The sequence below is a fragment of the Mixophyes fleayi genome, chromosome 3 (assembly GCF_038048845.1).
Source record: "Mixophyes fleayi isolate aMixFle1 chromosome 3, aMixFle1.hap1, whole genome shotgun sequence".
NCBI lineage: Eukaryota > Metazoa > Chordata > Amphibia > Anura > Limnodynastidae > Mixophyes > Mixophyes fleayi.
Genome location: NC_134404.1, coordinates 283,387,612 through 283,408,784, shown reverse-complemented (window position 1 = coordinate 283,408,784; position 21,173 = coordinate 283,387,612). Strand labels below are relative to the sequence as shown.

The following is a 21,173-nucleotide window of genomic DNA, read 5'->3' as shown; positions in this document are numbered from 1 at the left end:
TGTCTGAAGTTTTATTCACATACAGAACTTTTATAACATTAAAGGAAAGGTAAGAATACTCTTCCCCCCCTTCTCTACAACATATAAACATATTTTTGGGCCTTAAATTTCTCAAAAGTTTTTTTATATTGGGTGGAAATGACTTGGTCAGCTTTGAAAGAGCTGGAAAACTCCAAAAACAAAAATAATTTGGTGCAGATGAACTAATAACATAGCACAATTGTACATTAAAATTAGAGATGCTCAGGGTTGGTTTTCAGAATCTGAACCCACCAAAACTTAGCCGACCTGAGTACCACCCCAAGCCGGCTTGGTACTTTATTGCGCTTTCGGAACTGAAAACGAAGCAAAACGTCATCGGATCCCGCAAGTTTTGGATTTTATATGTACCGCTCTCCACGGAGATCCTGCGCCATTTCACAGAGAAACACAGAAGGAGTAGCAGGGTTGTTGGCAGACTCCAGTGTAGTTGAGCAGCGTCATAGATTAAACAGAAAGAGGAGGGGTGGCAGTGTTCTTCAAAGTCTCCAGTGACATTCTACAAAGTTATAGTTCACAAAGAAACAGGAGAGGTGGCAGTTTTCAGTGCTGAAAGACAAATTATAGGGCTGGCAGTGGTCTTCAAAGGTTCCAGTGACATACTACAGAGATATAGCTCACACAGAAATAGGAGAGGTGGCATTGTTCAGTGCTGAAACAAATTCAAATAATAGGGCTGGCAGTGTTCTTAAAGTCTCCAGTCACATTCTACTGTGCCATAACTCACCCAGAAATAGAAGAGATGGCAGTGTTTAGTGCTAAAACAGAAATTCAAATAATAGGGCTGGCAGTGGTCTTAAAGTCTCCAGTGACATTCCACTATGCCATAGCTCACCCAGAAACAGGAGCCATGGCAGTGTCCTTGTCACTCTCATCATCATCACCATTTATTTATATAGCGCCACTGATTCCGCAGCACTGTAGAGAAAACTCACTCACATCAGTCCCTGCCCCCATTGGAGCTTACAGTCTAAATTCCCTAACATACACACAGACAGACAGAGACTAGGGTCAATTTTGATAGCAGCCAATTAACCTACTAGTATGTTTTTGGAGTGTGGGAGGAAACCTGAGCACCCGGAGGAAACCCACGCAAACACGGGGAGAACATACAAACTCCTCACAGATAAGGCCATGGTCGGGAATTGAAGTTATGACCCCAGCGCTGTGAGGCAGAAGTGCTAACCACTAGGCCACCGTGCTGCCCTCTCCAGTCACATTGTTCTTGTCACTCTCCAGTCTTCAGTCACATTGTTCTTGTCACTCTGCAGTCTCTGTCATGATGATACTAATCCCTCTATGTCATGTGCTAAAGCCTATGTTCAAGTGCATAGTTGTTTTAAGTCAGGGAAACAAAAATGTAAAAAAAAAGCTTGTACCTTTTTAAAGAAAAAAAACACCTCTAATAAAGGTGAAAGTTTACTTACTGTACAAAAACATAAAATTGCCAACATGCCATTCTACCCAAAATATTAACAAGCATACCAGCATCAGCTAGTTCCCTTCTCTCAGCTAGATCCCAACACCTGCATTCTACACTGTCATCATATTCACCCTCATCAGTATGTACATCATCCTCACACAATACTAATTCATCCCTGCTGGAATCCACCATTGCAGAAGTCTCTGTCCTTTGATGTAATTGCCAGTAATGGCCTTCCCTGTGGAATTTGTAGTTCATTTTACGACAGACCTGTCACAACATTAGCAGCAGATCCTTTAAGTCCTGTAACCTACAGGTGGGGCCTCCATGACACCTGGAGAGTCACAGGTTAGCCAACACTGATATAGTACAAAAAGAAACTTAAGAATACGGATCTGACCATTACAAATAGGCCTACATTTTCTTACACTTGGTACGCACTCATGGTTCTCTATTTTAACCATCAGGCTGCATGAAAATGAACAATGTTTACAAATCATCTTCTTATCATTTGGGCTATTTCAACAAATCAGTGAACATCTGTGTCTATTTTCTTTCTCACCTCAGATGAGCAGATTTACCAACAGTCAGCACCAATATAATAGTTAATGGAACCAGGACTATTTCAAATAACACAAGACAGCAGAAAGTGTAGATTTTACATGTAAATATTTTTATTGTTTTATATTACAATGTCAGCACCATCTTGATTATTCCAAATAAAGATGTATGTTATCATAAAGAGAAAACTAAGTGCACAACAAATTGTCACAGTTGAAAGCATATTAAATATTAGTAAAATATATACCCCCACGGAATAGTCATTCTAGCATTTCTTAACAATGTTATTGACTGACAGTTCTGGGTACCACAGATCAAAAAGACACACACATTGGAATGATTTCCTAATAGACATAAAGGTTATGTAACCCAAAGCAACCAGTTTACCTTTGATTGGTCTAGTACAAGTTAGATACAAAAGTAAATTTCTGATTGGCTGTTGTGAGTTACTACATAATTCCACATTTGCACATGTTAGTAAAATAGGTATTTTGTAACATTTTGCAGTGAGTATCTTGTAATGTTTTGACCAGTTTAGGGGACGGGGGAGTTGCATACTCCCATTCCATTGGACTAGCAGACCCTCTTTTATTTAGTATACCTCCACATAGAGAGTGAAGTGTAGGTGGGGTCTTTCTCATGCAGTGGGTTTAGAATACAGAGAAAGAGAGATGTTCAACTTCCCATGTAAACTCTCTTTTTGTGCAGATGTTATTCTTCATTATCTTTAAAGTACAGATAGAAGAAAAAGCTTTCATAATGTAGATTTTATTAGGCATAGTTTAATGTTGCCGGATTAACTCCAGATTGCAGCGTGAAAGGTTTGCAGAAGTAACATAAGATGTAACCAGTCAAAAATGTGAACTGTCATAAAAACTATAGTAATGTCATTAATAGAAAGCTTCCTGGTCAGTTTTTACCTGGCCGGGCAGTAAATGTGAGACTCCCTTCCAATGTTATTAATAACACAGAAACATACAAGACATAGGAAGGCAGGTACTCAGTCCCAAAAAAGGCGATCAACCTACATAAATCCTCTTAGTGATACTAAATGTCTCATCCCCTAACAATTAGAACATAGGTGAGTATCACCCAGATGTTCTGGGGGTCACAGATGTTACAACTGTACTAGCTTGGGGGGGGGGGGAAGAGGTGAAACCGTTTCATTTTTGTTCTGTGTCTTGTTCTTTAATGTACTTGATGCTTAGTTCTTTAAATAAATGCACAGTAATTTAAATTTTTTAACAGTGCCAAGATTCTGGTAAGTTTAACATAATATAGTCTAACAATAGCTGTGCTACGTTGCCTTTAAAATAAACCTGTGCCCACATATTATCCAACTTCACAACAAAAGACATCCTGTATTTTGATAACAGAAAAAGCCATTGGCAGTAACACACTGTTAATATAGGACAAACTAATCTGTTTTTGCTATATTATTTAAATGAGTGCAATGGTGTGCAGAACATTGGGTAGTCCCCTTCACTAATGGCCAGAATAAGTCTAGGCTAATAGTTCAGAGAAACGGGGTGTGTGGTTTGATTTAACAGTAAAAGAAAATACCTTTTATTGACTGAAAAAGAGAAAAATACAGACGCGGGCAGGTAGGCATCTGCCCTCCCTGCTGGTTTTCTGCTTTTAGGGCTGGATTTATTTTACACACAATCAAAAAGTTGGGCAGCATTCTCTGCCTGCTTCTCAGGTCCATGCAATGTGCAGTCACACATATACTGAGTATGACACGTTTCTATTCTTTCACCAGTCATAGTAGAGGGAGGTCTCCACACACTGATTGATTGGTGGATGGTTCCAGCCATTTACCAGAGTACAGGAAACTGTCAGATGCCAGTGCAGTGCAGAGAAACAGTGAGGGGCCAAAAAATATAGTAAAAGCTTGGCCTCTGATTTATTTAATGTCTCAATATTTTCCTGTTCCTAATGCAGACTAAAGGAGGAGAAAATTAATAAAGGGTATCTACCGTCTAGCATACAGTGGTGGTGGCTCCACACTGATGAGCCCTAAATTGTTTAATTACATCGAGATATTAATCTTTAAAAAAAACAAGTAAGTTGCATTCCAAAAAATACCCTGGTGCACCAATCTGTCCATCAATTTGATAAGCAATAAAAGGTCTGATTCACCAAGGAAAGTTAAGAAAAAAATTGAGTAAGTTTTCTTACTCAAGTTTTTTGGACAAAACTATGTTCAATGCAAGGGGTCCAAATGAGTTTATTATTTTGCACATAAGTTAAATACTGTCTGTTTTTTCATGTAGCACACAAATACTTGATAGCTTGATTTGTACACTGAAATATAAAGTTGATCTAGGACATGCTCTACCCCAACTATAAATCTGTCATCACAATTTAAATTAACCCCCCCCCCCCCCCCCCCCCTCTCCCCATACAATGCAACATGGTTTTGCCTTGCCTTACTTACTTACTTTTGCTTAACTTTCCTTAATGAACCAGGGCCAATATCCTTGCTACATATAGTGTGACTCCTCTTGGTCCCCTAAGAAGCTTTGGCTGCACAGTTTTCATCATGTCCAATTTTCCATTGTGGCTGTTTGAAAAGCCTGGGCCACTTGCTTGTGTTTCATAATTGCAGACTGTGAGTTTATGGGTTAGGTGAGGAAGTGTCTACTGGGCTTGTCTGTTTAGTTATTAAAGTCCTGTGCTCTCATCCTGTCTGTCCTGTAGTTCCTATTGTTTCTGTGCTTCTCCACCATTCCAGTTGCCCCACGCTGTCTTGTGATACTATGCTGCACTCCTGTCATGATGCTGATACTGTGCTAGCTTCCTTTAAACATACATCTCTCACTTTGCCCCTACCATTATTATCACATACAAAGAACAACCTTTTGAGTTGGATATTATTTAGGGCACTAGAAAACTGCCCAGATGCACCCTGAACCATGTCACTCATGACGGGATTTGTATATTTATATATATACTGATCAGCCACAACATTAAACCACTGAAAAGAGAGGTGAGTAACATTGATTAACTCATACATTGGCACCTGTCTCAAGGGGTGGGATATATTAGGCAGCAAGTGAACAGTCAGTTCTTGAAGTTGATGTGTTAGAAGCAGGAGAGCAGGAAAAATGGGCCAGAGTAACAATCTGAGCGACTTTGACAAGGGTCAAACTGTGATGGCTAGACAACTTGGTCAGAGCATCTCAAAAAGTCAGGTTTGGTGGGTGTTCCAGGGATGCAGTGGTTAGTAACTAGGAAAAGTGCTAGAAAAGAAGGACTACTGGTGAACCGGCGACAGGGTCATAGGCACCCAAGGCTTATTGATGCATGTGAGGAGCGAAGGCTAGCCTGTCCGGTCCAATCCTGCAGAAGAGCTACTATAGCACAAATTGCTGAAACAGTTATTGCTTGCTAGAAAGGTATCAGAACACACAGTGCATTGCAGCTTGCTGCGTATTGGGCTGCATAGCTACAAACCGATCAGAGTGCCCATGCTAACCCCTGTCCACCGCCGAAAGTGCCTATACTGGCTACATGAGTACCAGAAGTAGACCATGGAGCAATGGAAGAAGGTGGCCAAGTCTGATGAAACATGCTTTCATTTACATCATGTGCACAGCAGTTGATGTTCTGGGCAATGGTCTGCTGGGAAACCTTGGGTCATGGCATTCATGTGGATGTTACTTTGACACGTACCACCTACCTAAATATTGTTGCAGACAAAGTACACCTCTTTATAGCAACTGTATTCCCTGATGGCAGTGGCCTCTTTCAGCAGGATAATGTGCCCTACCGCATTGCAAACATTTTTTAGGAATGGTTTGAAGAACAAGACAAAGAGGTCAAGATGTTGACTTGGCCTCCAAATTCTGCAGATCTCAATCTGATCGAGCATCTGTAGGATGTGTTGGAAAAACAAGTTGAGCCATGGAGGCCCCACCTCACAATTTACAGGACTTAAAAGATCTGCTGCTACCAACTTAGTGCTAGATACCACAGGACACCTGCAGAGGTCTTGTGGAGTCCATGGCTTGATGGGTCTGAGCTGTTTTGGCGGCACACAATATTAGGCAGGTGGTTTTAATGTTGTGGCTGATCAGTGCATATATAAATATATACATTTGAGTAGAAAACCTGTCACACCTTTTTGGGAAACATCAGTCCTATACTTCTTCTACTGCACCTACTACTCCATTTTATATTCCCCCTCTGTTCTTCATCACAGTTTTACTCTCCTAACGACAGTCGTTCATTATAGTCCAATCATCCTCCCTCCAAACATACAAAAAAACATTCTAAAATACTTACTTATATAAGCAGACAAATCACTATGAATAACCAAAGCCTCTGTCCCTCTTGTGCACAAAACCTACAATGGGGCTGCTGCTCACTGCAACAAGGCTCATGTTGGTAGCTTAGAAGAGCACACGTTCACAACCTGAGCTGTCATGGGATAATAACCATGATGTGGCTGCTTCATCTTCATCTACCAGAGCTCATCCAAAGAGAATAAATGAACAGCGGACATATTTATCCCTGAAAATGTTTTCCCATAGTTATCATCCGCACAATGCCAAACCTTTATGATGAGTGTAATTCTCAGTATGTGAATATATGGAACTGCACAGTACATCGCTCAGAGTATATAACATTTGTATTATATAGTATTGGACACCTTCATATATTTCTGCAGAAAGTCCAAAGTAATATTTTCTCTGCCTTTCCCTACAGATCAGTACTGTAGACCTTTAATTAATTTTGCTGCAGTAGTTGTCACATTTTAAAAAGCTGGTATTGGAACAATTTCCATGTGTCTGCAATGTCAAATTGCTGTGTTGTATGATGTAGTTACAGTATGAAGTTAGTGGCAAAATATCCTATTTATTCATTGTAGATTTCATAGCATTTCCTCAAAGTAACTCAGATTACATATCAATATGTATCCATATATATATATATATATATATATATATATATATATATATATATACATATATATATACATATATATATATATATATATATCCCTACTGGTAATTAGATAAATATAGTATAACTAGACATAGATAAAAAGTAGTCTAATTCAATGTATTTCTCATTTAATGTATCCTGATTTCAGAGATGTATAGTTGTGAAGAAAAGTATATTTCTGTGGCTGCACCTCTGACTTTTTGCCTTTTGATGACTTAACCATTCCTGCGCCTCCCCCCCCCCACCCCACCCCCTCCATCAGAGGTCATGCAGCAGTCTCCGTCTTCCTTTAGTCAAACATCGGCAAGTTAATAAGCGTTCCAATTGAGATAAATGGAAATTTGTTGACCACACTGAAATGAAAGAAGATATGCCTGTAAGGAACACCCTAGCCGGTACAACACAACCTGGAGTCTGCTCTGCCAGTCAGGTGTTCACTGGAGCCCCTTGTGGTGGGGACAGACTTGGCCACAGACTGACAGAGGGTCATGAAGTGTGTACCGGCTGGGGAGAACCCAGGTAAGCGAAATGGAGTCCAGGCAAAGGTCAAGGGCCGGCAGCAGATAGCAGATCCAGTAAACAGGCCGAGGTCAAGGGTCACGAGCAAACAGGAGGGTCGGTAAACACGCCAGAGGTCGGGGTCACAAGATACACAGGCAAGGTCCAAATCCAGGCAAGGGGTCATACACGAGAAGTCAATCCACAGGTTGTCACCAACAGGATACAGGAGCAGGCTAGCTGACATGCAACTGAACGCTATAACCGGCAGTGAGGTTCAGTCCTTACTGCCTTAAGTAGCACTAGGAACCAATCAGGACTAGGTCCAAAAGTAGCCACAGGTAATAAATAGCCACGATTGGCTAAACCGCCTGTAGCGCGCGCACCCGGCTGTAACTCAGCTGGCCGGGTACGCGGCAGAGAATCCCTTGCGTCCCGGCTGTTGCCCAGACAACCGGGACACCGAAACCGGAAGTGACGTCCTGGTCGCCATAGCGAAGGCCGTCTTCCATTCGTCTCCCTTTCTGATGCGGATGAGATTATAAGCGCCCCGCAGGTCGATCTTAGAGAAGATGGTGGCAGACTTGAGCTGGTCGAACAGAACAAAAATCAAGGGCAGCGGATAAGTATTTTTAATTATGATTTTATTCAGCTCACGGTAGTCGATGCAGGGTCTCAAACTGCCGTCTTTTTTTAGCCATGAAGAAACATCCAGCACCTACAGGAGATTTGGAGGGGCGGATGAATCCTTTCTTTAGGTTCTCCTCCACGTACTGTTCCATGGCTCGCGTTTCAGGGGCAGACAAAGAATACAGACGCCCTTTGGGCAATTTTGAGCCTGGCGCAAGCTCGATAGCGCAGTCATAGTCCCGATGAGGTGGGAGAGAGTCAGCCTTCTGTTTACAGAACACATCACTGAAGTCCTGGTAGGGTGCAGGCAACAACTCCGGACTAGGCTGCAGAGTTCTGAGAGGCAGGATCAAACAAGAAGTAGAGCACTCTGGACTCCAATGGATGATCTCCCCTCTTTTCCAATCAATAAGGGGATTATGACTTTGCAGCCATGGATACCCCAGAATCAAAGGAGCGGAGGGACAAGTGATCAGGAAGAATGTAAATTCTTCAGTATGGAGAGTGCCTACAGATAAGCCGACCAATGGAGTCTTGGCAAGTATTCGGCCCCCAACCAGGGGATTACCATTCAAACCGCAGGCAGTGATGCTCGAATCCAGTTTGACTTCGGGAATTTCAAGGGTTTGAGCCAACAGAATGTCCAGAAAGTTACCTGCTGCACCGCTATCAAGGAAGGCCGACAAATCAGTGGAACGATGTCTGAAGGCTAAGCGTGCAGGGACTAGCAGAGAGTTTTCCGAAGAGATTACTTGGAGACCTAAATGCACCTCTTCTCCGGCACTTGAGTCTAGGCGTTTTCCCACCTTGCTAGGACAGGAACATACTAGGTGACCTGATTGGCCACAATACAAGCAAAGGCCCAGTGAGCGTCTTCTGGAGCGTTCCTCCGGAGGCGGGCGATAAGTACCCACCCGCATGGGTTCAGGGGTCTCCAGCAAAGGAGAACCGGAACTGGGTGATGAGCCAGGAGGAATTGATGACTCACGTTCAGCTCTCCGCTCTCTAATTTGATGGTCAATTTTAATGACAAGCTGCATCAAATCTTCAAGTGAGGCGGTTACAGGATACTGAACAAGAGAGTCCTTAATTTGCTCGGTAAGGCCCAAACGGAGTTGACTCCGCAGTGCCGGATCATTCCAGGCACAATCAGTAGACCAACGCCGGAACTCCGCACAATATTCCTCAGCGGAACGACGTCCTTGCCTTAATGCCCGGAGATGAGATTCAGCTAAGGGCCACTCTGTCTGGGTCGTCGTATAGCAACCCCAAGGCCTGGAAGAAGGCATCCACGGTTTGTAAGGCTGGACTTGTTGGTGAAAGAGAGAAAGCCCAAGACTGAGGGTCGCCCTGTAGTAGGGAGATAACAATTCCTACTTTTTGCTGTTCGGAACCAGAGGAGCGTGGTCTCAGACGGAAGTATAACCTGCAACCCTCTTTAAAGTTGCTGAAAACGGACCTGTTTCCTGAGAATCTATCAGTCAAATTCAACTTCGGCTCTGGAGATACGCCAGAGGAGGCTCCCTGCGGTTACGGGTCTCTGGAGGCCTCTTCTTGAGATGACAAATGCTGGGCCAATCCCTGGATCATTTGATACACGGTGTCAACATGGCCAGCCAGAACTTGAAATGGAGACGATTTACTTCCGCTTTCCTCCATTAAATTTTGTCTCCGGAATTTCTGCTTAGGCCGGTTATAATGTTAGGAACCCCCCTAGCTGGTACAACACAACCCGGAGTCTGCTCTGCCAGTCAGGTGTTCACTGGAGCCCCTAGTGGTGAGGACAGACTTGGCCACAGACTGACAGAGGGTCGTGAAGTGTGTACCGGCTGGGGAGAACCCAGGTAAGCGAAGTGGAGTCCAGGCAAAGGTCAAGGGCCGGCAGCAGATAGCAGATCCAGTAAACAGGCCGGGGTCAAGGGTCACGAGCAAACAGGAGGGTCGGTAAACACGCCAGAGGTCGGGGTCACAAGATACACAGGCAAGGCCTTAAGTAGCACTAGGAACCAATCAGGACTTGGTCCAAAAGTAGCCATAGGTTCTGCCTAATGGGAGGGATGCAAATGGCCAATAGAAATGCAGTGACCCACTGCATAGTAACTACTAATGCCCTGTACAGCTGGAAATAAATAGCCACGATTGGCTAAACCGCCTGTAGCGCGCGCACCCGGCTGTAACTCAGCTGGCCGGGTACGCGGCAGAGAATCCCTTGCGTCCCGGCTGTTGCCCAGACAACCGGGACACCGAAACCAGAAGTGACGTCCTGGTCGCCATAGCGACGGCCAGGACGCCAGCAGGAAGGTAAGGAGAGTCGCGGCGGTGCTAACAATGCCCCCCAAAAAATCACTGCAACTGAAGTTATGGGACGGTCCCATTGAATAGAATGAATCTTCACATCCTTTGAAATGGTGTTAAAAGCAATAGCAGACCCCATAGTTGGAGCTTGAAAATCTCCCGAGAGCAATTACAGTCACAAAGTGGGCAGGTCCATGACACAAACTGCGTGGTCAAGCACTTTCCACCATAGTAAACCCCTTGTGGCAGGGGTATGATGACATGATTGTCCCACTAGCTTTTCACAACAAACTGTGTCCACCTCATCTTTTCCTACCTTGTCTCCAGATTTTGCAGAAGCAAGGTAGGAGAAGCAGGCAAGTGGGTCTTTAATGTCAATGTATATGAGGTCATAGTGAGGCACGCCAATTTCCCGCATTGTTCATTGTGCTTAGCTCTCTGCAAGTCATGTCTTGGCCTTTAATAAGAAGTAGGAGAGGATGGCGCAAACTAGTCTTCTGTTAGGACAGAAAAACTCACATTAAAGATGCTTATTTTATTCCTAATCCATTTGTTATGTTTATATGACATATTCATACTTCTCACAGAAAAATATCCACAGTAAGAACACAGCTCTGTACATTACATGCACAGTAGACACTTTACACATAATTGTATAAATAGTATGTATAATTGTCTTCTATGTATACAACATACTGAGCTGTTATTATGCTATATATAAAGTGTATTAAATATATACTGAGCTGATTATTGTATGTATAGATAATGTGTTCTTAGATTGTGGGTGTGAGGGAAAGATGAACTTAAAGCAGACTTTTTATGGGAATGGAGTAAATTGTTTATCTTAAAATAAATGTGACACTGCCGGTAACGCTAGGGCAATTGGTGCAGTAATTTGCCCAACAATGCAGCCACAATTTGCGTTCATTGATAAAGCCGCAGTGGCAACTATCTTGTTGAGTGGCGGTTAGCGACAGTAGCATAGGCTCTTGTTTTACACCAGGCATGTCACATACAATTACATCACACTTGCACCCATGTTTCCATCTCGTGTACAAAAATAAAAAGCTTTGCTTAAACATGGACACCAAAACATATTATATGTGTCCGAGCAACAAACAAATCACCAATCAGTGTAAGCAGATTATACTCAAATATCAAGTCGCCAGCTAGAGTTGGAGATCATCATCATCATCATCATTTGCACCTACCCCTGACCACCTGCATATAATATGGGTTTTTCGTGCACATATGTTTTTTTTTGTTCCGGTCGGCATCTGTTCTGCCTATCCAGGTGCAAGTAGGTATAACTGGCAGAATCACACAAATCTGCATGGGCAAATATATGTGGGCCCAGTTTTCTAGGCATGAGCAGAGTGATTTCACGCAAGATGCGCCAAGCTAGTATAAATAATATATACATGTAATACATGCATTGGGTGACACATGTTGCCTCCTGTATCACACAAGAGTACTTTAAGCTTTGAAGATGTTCGATCCCGCAGTAAGCTAATTATCTGACAGCTTTCCAGTTTTGGATATGGCAAAAGCTGTCAAACTGGACACCCAAGCATACAGCTACACACTCAGCTGACCCGATGTGATCTCTGTATGTGTTATCAGAGTCCGCTGGGCTTCTTGAGGCTTCGCACCAAAAGGTTGGTGTGGTTAAATTATGAAAAGTGGTTGGAATATATATTTAAAGTTTAGTGATCCTTTAAAACTCATTGTCCCTCTATGGTTGTAGTTGGATGCCAATCCTGCCATGCGCTACAAGTCTTCTACTCGAGTGTACCTGTCAGCCATTGCTATAGTCTGCTCCTTCTTTTGAAGGTACTATGTGAAGTCATCACTATTAGTATTTAATATCCCACTACTAAGTTGGTATCTGTTGAAATGTTTGGATCTGATACCTTTGTAATGTGCTGACAACCTGCATACTATTTCTGCACAGTCACAAACCTTTAGCAAACTGGGGCACATTTTTAATATTTGCCCTGGAAACCAGTTTACATAGAAACACTCCTTGTCCATAGTGGCAGGAAAAAAGTAAACCTGTCTTTCATTTTTGTTAATTACCTTAATCTCAAACTAACTGAGCTATTCCCATTTTGACAGTACCAGGTATCCATTACATTTTATGCTGGTACTGATTATCTTAGAATGCAAATAATGGTACTTAGCCACATTAAAATGGGTCTGTTAATCCACCCAACTAAGCTGGAAAATGGGAAATCCGCCTAATAATTGTGATTTTATATTTCGTATATTAAGGAAAAAGCTGACCTAGCAATTACCCTTATGAAGCACTAATAATAGATACAATTTTGTTAGAAGGTTTTACATTTTCTACTCTGTTTTCTATTAAACAGCAGCAAGATCCCATAATTGAGCGGATAAAAGTAAGGTAATAAAAATAAAATAAAAATGTTCCTGTACTTAGATAAAAACTATCTCAGCAGTGGTGTAATTATTCCTGACTGTGGTCACAGTTGCGATGGTTCTGTATATAGTCATCGTCTCACTATACAGCTGTCCCCCGGTCAAGCTCATTGATTAGAGCAGAGTGAGTTCTGAAGATGTCCTGCCTGGTGGGAGACTGGTCTATGGACGATTTCTCACTTGTCTTCTCTTTGCCATCTAGTACACAGGACCTAAAATCTCAGAACACAGCAAGCATACAGTTTGTTTTATTTCAGCTTCCATCAGTATTTTTCAAAGAACTTTAGTTTCATTACCCTAAAAATACTGATATGATCTAGATCAGTAAAATCTAAATATTTCTAGCCATTATTGTTAATATTTCTAGGCCCTAACATAAGATGAGTGAAATGATTTTGATTTCGTTTTACTAAACAATGAATTTTGATATTTTGTCTGTCTTAAATTGGTTAGCAAAATAAAACACAGTCTAGGAATTATAATCAGGATCATCAGCCCTTTTCCATCTAAAATGTGCATGCTTGATAAAGATATTGGAGATGAATCTGATAAGCCCACTTGGGCAGTCTCTTCTTCAGGTGTGCATCAAATTTAGATTTTAACTTAACCCTGAACGCCTGCATCAGGTTTAGTTGAACATGATTTGATTGAACATCATCTATTAGTAAACATATAAGAAACATAATTAATGTTCCTGCAGCCTCTCTTTTGTGAAACTTCTAGGTAGCGATTTTGTATGTTTATTCATATGATGAAACGGTAATCCCTTCTTCTGATTTTTAGTTATTAAAGAGGTTACCCATCTTTGGACAACCCAATTGCACATAGCACTCAAAACCGACTCCGTAACACAACTAGGACAGTCCTAAGTGGGAGTCTGAGCCAGAGAGAAGCAGAGGAGACCTGGACCAGATCTTCTCTGCTTGCCTGCACCAACAGATCCAAGCAAACATGTAGTAGAGCATAAAATATAGATATGCACAATATATAGGAAATTACATTGTGCAATATCAGCGTACTCAAAGTCTACATAGACCTAGATCTCAAATATTTGACCTCCTTGTTCTACTCACTTCTTTTTAAACAACTTGCGGAAGGAGCTTCGGAAACCTCCCTTCTGGTCTGACCTGGGATGGTGATCACTGAAAGACGTTTGCTCGGTTTCGTCCTTATGGTAGAATCGTGCGTTTTCCTCCATGTGGATATCCTTTAAACAAATAACAAACCAGTGTTTATTAGGACAAAACAAGTTTTTTCTAGGTTACAGTTACCTTAGTTCTGTATCCTTTGCATCAGCCGTTTTTATTACATAAGGGGATATTCAGAAAAAGAGGAAGAACTTCCTCTTCTTCCTATCGATAGGTTAAAGAGTAAAAAGTCAGTGTGGTTCAGTTAACACCACAATCAAATGTCATTTTTACACAACAGGGAATATTATTATTTTTTTATACCCCATATTAAAAAAAGCAGGAAATTATGTCTGTAGCGATAAGATGATAACTATAAAAACCTCTATCGTATAAGAAAACACAACACAAAAAGAGTAGTAGAATATGGAATAACATAGTGTGGTCGTTCCATACATATTATCAATAATTTTCAGATTCCTCCACTTTTATAGCATGTACCTCTTAATCTACCCTTAGTATGCCCAATGATGTTTTTTTTATACGTTCCTATACCATGACTTTTTTTGACTCTTTAAACAATGTTATCTACTTTTCCAACCTTATCATCAGCCATTATAAGTTGAGGACTGTGGTGTCTGTCAGCAGATGTTCAGAATGTGCATCTATAAAAGGACTTCATGATAAAATGATTTTCTTTAGACCTGACATCGCCTTGAAACCTTCACATTTATATGTGAGAATGTTTTAGTTGATCTTTTACTACATTTTTATTTAATGCAACTTACATGTTTGGTTTAGTGTTCTTTTGGAATTTACGCTGTTACATTTCTACCGTCTGTCTCAAACTTTTATTTTAACTTAAGTGGTAAGGTATTGCTATTTTATTCTGTCATAACCGTGTTAGCGATACATACTTAACAACTAGTATCAATATTGTAAGATCACATACTGACTCTAGGTTCCCTATTTTATGCAACATATTCAAATTACTTAACCTTTAAATGGATTTTGATAAGTGGTCTGTGTTTGTGAATTTTCCAGTTTTCATTATGTCGAAGTCAAATAATTGGATGACAGAAACTATATTAATTAATATTGTTTTACCGTGCGATAGCGATCAGTACACCACGTGTTATGGCGCAATTGCACGATAAACAACGCACACATACACTTACACATTCACTTGTACATAGTTCATTTTATAATAGTTCCAACCCACAGTTGTTTTTGAACAAATGTTATTGAATTTAAAGTTAAATGTGATAATGTTAGAAGTACTTTATTGAGATCTAAGGTTCAGGTTACAGGAAACATATTATGTTTGGTGTCATTCTAATCCCCGATTTATCCTTAGTGATCCGGTTCAATCGCATAAAGGATCGCACCTTGCGTATTATGCAAGATATGGATTATAGGGAAAAAATTATCAGAATGGTATTGTGTGTGTGTAATGTAAATAGACCAGTTTGAACTAGTTTTCAGCGGGAAGATTAATATGCAGCTGCTGGAGAGCTGACCCCCACCCTTGAAGGGTGTCGTTTGAACTGACCTATGAACTACACTATACTGGACTGTCCTGGAGCCTGAACCTATGAAAACATGCCAATTCATCTGTATTGTATTTACTGTAACACCAAATGTATATATATTGCTCTCTAGAACCAGCATTCTGTCTCTTTGACTGCAGACATCAGGATTGAATGACTGTAAGCTGGATCCAGCAGAGCATGGCGTATGTATCGGCTGTACTTATTTATTTAATTGTTATTCTTTTGCTTTTGCTAATAGATCGCTTTGTGAGTTGGAACCACACAAATCGCAGCAGACAATGATTATTGGTAAACGGTAAAATAACTTTATTAAATGCTTACCTCTAGTAAAGATCTACTTTCTACATGAGGTCTCTGTGGAATATAGAAGTGTCGATGTGAGCTGCGGGCTGAAGCCGATAAACCGTGGGATTGGGAGCTTCGATCTTGCTTGAACTGCATCCTACTAGCATTTGTGCTTCTGGTGCTGTATAACCTGGTAGACACTGTCTCTTGATTACGAGGGAACTCCTTGAGAGAGCGGCTCAGAGGTTTGTTTTTTGCATGGATTCCTTCATGCCTGTAGCTACTGTTGCTTACTGGGGAAATGCAGCTTCTGGCTAAAGGCTGCTGGGAACGTTCTGTCCTGTTGGATTCAAGTGTGAAATTGATAGGTCTCAAGAAGCAAATATCAAGGCTGGACTCTGAAGAACCTGCAGAACATGACTCATAGAGAGTCCTGTTTGGAAATGTTTCTTCTTCATATGGAGTGGACACTCCTATTATTTCACCACCATACTCAAATTCCTCATAATTGGGGGCAAACGTGCCATCAGGTAGAATATTGGATGAGGTCCTCATAGATCTTTCCATGTCAAGCATTGCATCTACAGAATTACTTTCATATTCCATCTCTGGGATTGACTGTAGAGGGGTCACCAGAGAATTGATTTCTTGGTCGGTCCCAATGAATGAATTCGGTGCTGTAATGTTCTCTGACCTGTCATGCTTCTTTCCTTCAACTTCCCATTCCAATGAAGATTTTAATGGATACATGGTTTCCACTGGAGTTTGTCTGCTCTTTTTAACATGAGGTACTAAATGCCTTTAAAAATAAAATATAGGGTAGACATTGATGACTGAACAACAGTGCAACTTTGAATCCCTGACGTTTACTGGTCAGCTACTGAGAATTAAAGTCTAAGTAAGACAGAATGTTAATGTCATATATAATATGTAACTTGCTTTATATTCCTGATTTTAATGTACTTTAAAAATGCTTTCAAAATGAATGATATGAAAGGGGTGTGGGGACCATTGGATATGAACAGGCAGAATAATAAGATAAGTAGGTGACACCTGCATTTGGCAAACGAAACTCAATAAAGTATCATCTAACATTAGAGCATAGTCTTATAGATCAGTAGAGATAGTTTTACTATTTGTTTTCACTGTATGAAATATTGAAATTGAATACTTAGTGTTTAGGTCAAATGTCTTTTAGATGTATTTAAAAATGATTGCTGCTTACTTAATGTAGATTTAAAGCCTTTTGCAAAAATACTAGGAAATAGATTGGGTACTGTCCTCTCCTCACTAATTCATCCTAATCAGATTTTGTACCATGTAGGCAGGCTTCCGACAATACCAGAAGGATAATCAACTTAATCCATTTAGCTAACAGTACATCTCTGCCCGCTCTAGTGGTCGCATTAGAAGACGAAAAGGCCTTTGATAGAGTTGCTTGACCTGATGGGCATGGGGATCCAGGGGGCTTTTTGTATTGGATGTCAGCATGTTTATCATAATCCTACAGCCTAAGTATTAGCTAATGGACACCTTTTCCCCTTTAACATAAACAACAGAACGCGCCAGGGATGCCCCTTATCCCCGTTACATTTTGCTCTCATTATGGATCCCCTAGCAGCGAAAATTAGAAATAATCTTGACATCAGAGGCATCCCCACAAGCTCAAGAGATCATAAGATCGGTCTATATGTCGATGATGTTATATTAACAATACCTAAACCTCACATCTCTCTACCTAACCTCTTTAAAGAAATATCTGACTATAGTTCTCTATCAAACTATAAAATAAACCGCAGATAAATCTGAAATACTAGACCTCAATATTACCCAACAGACTGTCCAATCTCTCAAAGCTAATTATAATTTCGTTGGCAATATAAAAAGATCAAGTATCTTGTGGTTTACCTAGAAAATAATTATTCCCAACTATATACAGCCAACTTTCCCAGTCTCATCAATACAATAAAATCTGATTTAGCACAATGCAATAAACTTCTTATCTCCCGGATTGGCCGCATGGCATCTGTTAAAATTAATATCTTGCCCAGAATACTTGCCAAGCACTTCCAATCCAAATTCCCACACACATACTTAAATACCTACAAATGCTTTTCAGATTTATTTGGGCTGGACGTAGACCTATGGTAAGAATGCAAATTCTCTCTGCACATCAAACTGCCGGAGGTCTAGGCCTCCCAAACATTTTAAAATACTATCAAGCAACGCACATGTCCCAATATATTCTTTGGCACTCGCCCCCCTATCGCAGAGTTTGAACCCTTATTGAGTCAGATATGCTACAACTATACTCTTTATATTCACTGCTCTCGATCCCGCCGCAACACAGGACCAGACACTTAGCTCAAATCCCTACAGCACGATTTTCCATTTCCATATGGGACCGGGTAACCTGGACCTATAAATTACGATCCAAATACCCGTTATTAGGCCCATTATGGACCAATAAAAACTTTGCGCCAGGCCTTGACCATAAAATGTTTCACGATTGGACTTCACATCATTTTAATTTTTCCCTACATTCTTGGATCTCCAAACATGGTTTGCCACACAAAATATTCTATCAATACCTCCAAATCATATATTTTTATTGTTCTTTACAGACACCTCTCTCATTGGACCAATGCTCGGCTATAGAATCTCTGTGTCACAATTCTTCCACTACAAAGGGCCTAATATCTACTCTGTATCAACTGATTAACAACTACAATCTACCAGACAAAGATCCCCATGAAATAGCCTGGGAGCGGGACGTAGGGGAGACCCTGACTCCTAAAGAATGGTCAAAAATTAGATCTAATTTAGTCATCAATTTTGGTTAAAATAAAGGAAAGTTCCTTCAAACTTTACTATAGATGGTATTTAGTCCCCTCCCATCTACATACTATATCTCCTAATTCCACAGACCAATGTTGAAGAGGGTGTGGATTACGTGGTCCCGTGCTGCAAGTTTGGTGGAGTTGTCCAAAAATACAACCCTATTGGCGACAAATTAAAATGCCTGACTCCCGCTATATTCTCTTCTCCCTAGACCGCTGCAGGACACCACTCGGCATATACAAAACCTTACAAAGCTTAAATGCAGATAAATGTTTAATAGTTGCGTCTTGGAAACCCCCCCTCCCACTCCCTGCCACTATCAACAAAATTTGGTCAGTTTATTGAATGGAAAACATATCAGCTTTTCTTAATAACACTCCAGTAAATTTCCAAAACACATGGTCTCTCTGGACGAGTCATTATGAAGCCGAACCTCCACTTACAACCGTTTGACATCCTCTTGTTGCTGTAACTCACAATTACCATCAGATTTGGTGACTTATATCTCACCCCTCCAGGTATACACATTACCTACATACTCTTCTGCATTCCTGAATATCACTGCATTCGTTCCTCAACATTACTTTATCATTCCAAATATAAAATCCACATCTCCCTGTCATTCCTCATCTACCTTTTTCTACCCTTGTATGTATCCTTTAAAATACATGTCTCTACTGTAGTACCATACATACTTTCTTGTAACAAATCTGAGCTTCTGTCAATGTTAAATTTCCTTCTTTACTGTCAATGACATATATTGTATGGTATGTATTTTATATGTTGACTAGTAAAAACTAATAAAATATTTTGCTAAAAAAAGAAAAAAATGATTGCTTCCGATTAAATAAAATTACAACTTACAAAAAAGGTACTCAATCAGATATTGCCAGTTTTAGCATTATATAGTAAACTAGACACAGTTGATCATAACCTCCCATCAGGCTCCCTGGAATCTTAAGTCTTTCTTACGTGACTGATGAATTGGAGCCGGGCGCCATAGTAAAAGAATGGAGTGTCTCTTCAGCCTGGGCAAGATTTTCTTTAATGTTTGCAGAACTAGTCAGACTGGGAGGAGCTTCCTGGCCACTCACAGCGCACTGGGAAGCCAGACCTTTGTACAGCTTAATCAAAGAGGACCTGGAAAAGATCAGATCATCATTTAGTCAACTATCTATGGGCCACATAAAGATACAACTGTAAATACTTGTGTATTATTGCTTGTACAGTAGTAGATGATTGTTGAGCAGTATTGTTCATACTAAGTTTAATATTACGTTACCACCATTATTAATGAAGGATAAATCCTGCAATGTGTTATACATGGGCACAGTGTATGTGCTACTAAAATAGGAAAACAATTCAGCCTAAAGGAAATTATACTTACTTTATAAGTAAGGACACATTTCAATTATTTTTTTATATAATTGGGCATCACTATTACTCTTTCATGTATGACTCTGATGGAAACAGCACCCGTAGATGCCAATACGATGGAAACAGTAAAATAAACATGCAAGTATCTTGGCTTCACAAAGCAGAAGGGCTTTATTAAATAAAAGGATTTTTGGACTTGTCATTATTTAATTTTTTTTCTATGCACACCGGCACTGCTTAGATGGGTCTAGCACCCAGACATGACTCTATGCAAACTATTTTAGTGACAAAGTCGAGATTTAGGAACGAACACACACACACTTGCTTTAATTGTTAAAGAAAGAATTGGTCTCATACGTTTTGTTGAGGGAGCACAGCTACAATTGGGATGTCTCAGGATGGCCCCAATAAGAAAGTCAGCCCCTGTAATTTTGACAGAGCCGTAGGAGCCCTGGCCTACCCACTACATTTCCAGACAAGGATCTGAGCGAGAATCACCATCCACAGGTGATCTTCCAGAACTCCACCTATCTGAAGAAGAGCCATAACAACATACTATATAGATACATGAGAGGCCATGATCCTTGGTATCTCAATGAGGGAGGACAGAAGAGCGAGATATGAGGGTTTGCGTGTTCACACCTTACTAACAATCCTGCACTGTGACATTTTTCAACATATGTATTTTGACACACACATAAAGAAAGACTATTTTTCTTCATTTCAAATTTGTCTCTATAAAAACTTACTTCTTCAGTTTTTTCCGTTTCTGGATAAGCAAATCCTCATTGTATTGGAAAAGAACACTATAATGTGAAATGAAAACACGCAGTCGTTGGACACAAACCAGCAGCAAGTAATAGTCCGGGTGCTCCTGTTCTGTGTACTTTAAGACATTCTGGATAGAAAAAGGAAGAGAGCGGCTGTAATACAGCATTAATACTCGGTTTATTAGTCAGCAATTACATGTAAACCGCCCCCAGCTGTATTTCAGTATATGTGACCCCTTTATTTAGGAAAAATTAACAGAAATAAGAAATTGCCTTCAATTATGATTCTGTAATAACCAGTAGGAGATCGCTGATCAGTAACTGAGTGAGAACAGAATCCCAGGAAACTTTGTAAATTGAGAGATTATAAAGTCAGAGA

At 40.5% G+C, this 21,173-nt stretch overlaps 2 protein-coding genes across 2 annotated transcripts in view; both read right to left on the bottom strand.

Annotated features, from left to right (window-relative positions):
- Window positions 1-1,117: 1,117 nt before the first annotated feature.
- The window catches only part of GALM (galactose mutarotase), a 254,174-nt gene continuing 234,118 nt past the window's right edge, over window positions 1,118-21,173 (bottom strand). Inside the window, exon 8 of the transcript XR_012689749.1 lies at window positions 1,118-1,245. The gene's annotated coding sequence lies outside the window, so the exon portion shown is untranslated. The remainder of the gene's footprint in view (window positions 1,246-21,173) is intronic.
- Window positions 12,037-21,173, bottom strand: part of ARHGEF33 (Rho guanine nucleotide exchange factor 33) — a 70,278-nt gene continuing 61,141 nt past the window's right edge. Inside the window, exons 14-18 of the mRNA XM_075200958.1 lie at window positions 20,774-20,922; window positions 19,620-19,787; window positions 15,843-16,605; window positions 13,915-14,048; window positions 12,037-13,053 (exon numbers count right to left, since the gene is read on the bottom strand). Coding sequence (XP_075057059.1) covers window positions 12,924-13,053; window positions 13,915-14,048; window positions 15,843-16,605; window positions 19,620-19,787; window positions 20,774-20,922 — 1,344 coding nt within the window. The 3' untranslated portion in view covers window positions 12,037-12,923. The remainder of the gene's footprint in view (window positions 13,054-13,914; window positions 14,049-15,842; window positions 16,606-19,619; window positions 19,788-20,773; window positions 20,923-21,173) is intronic.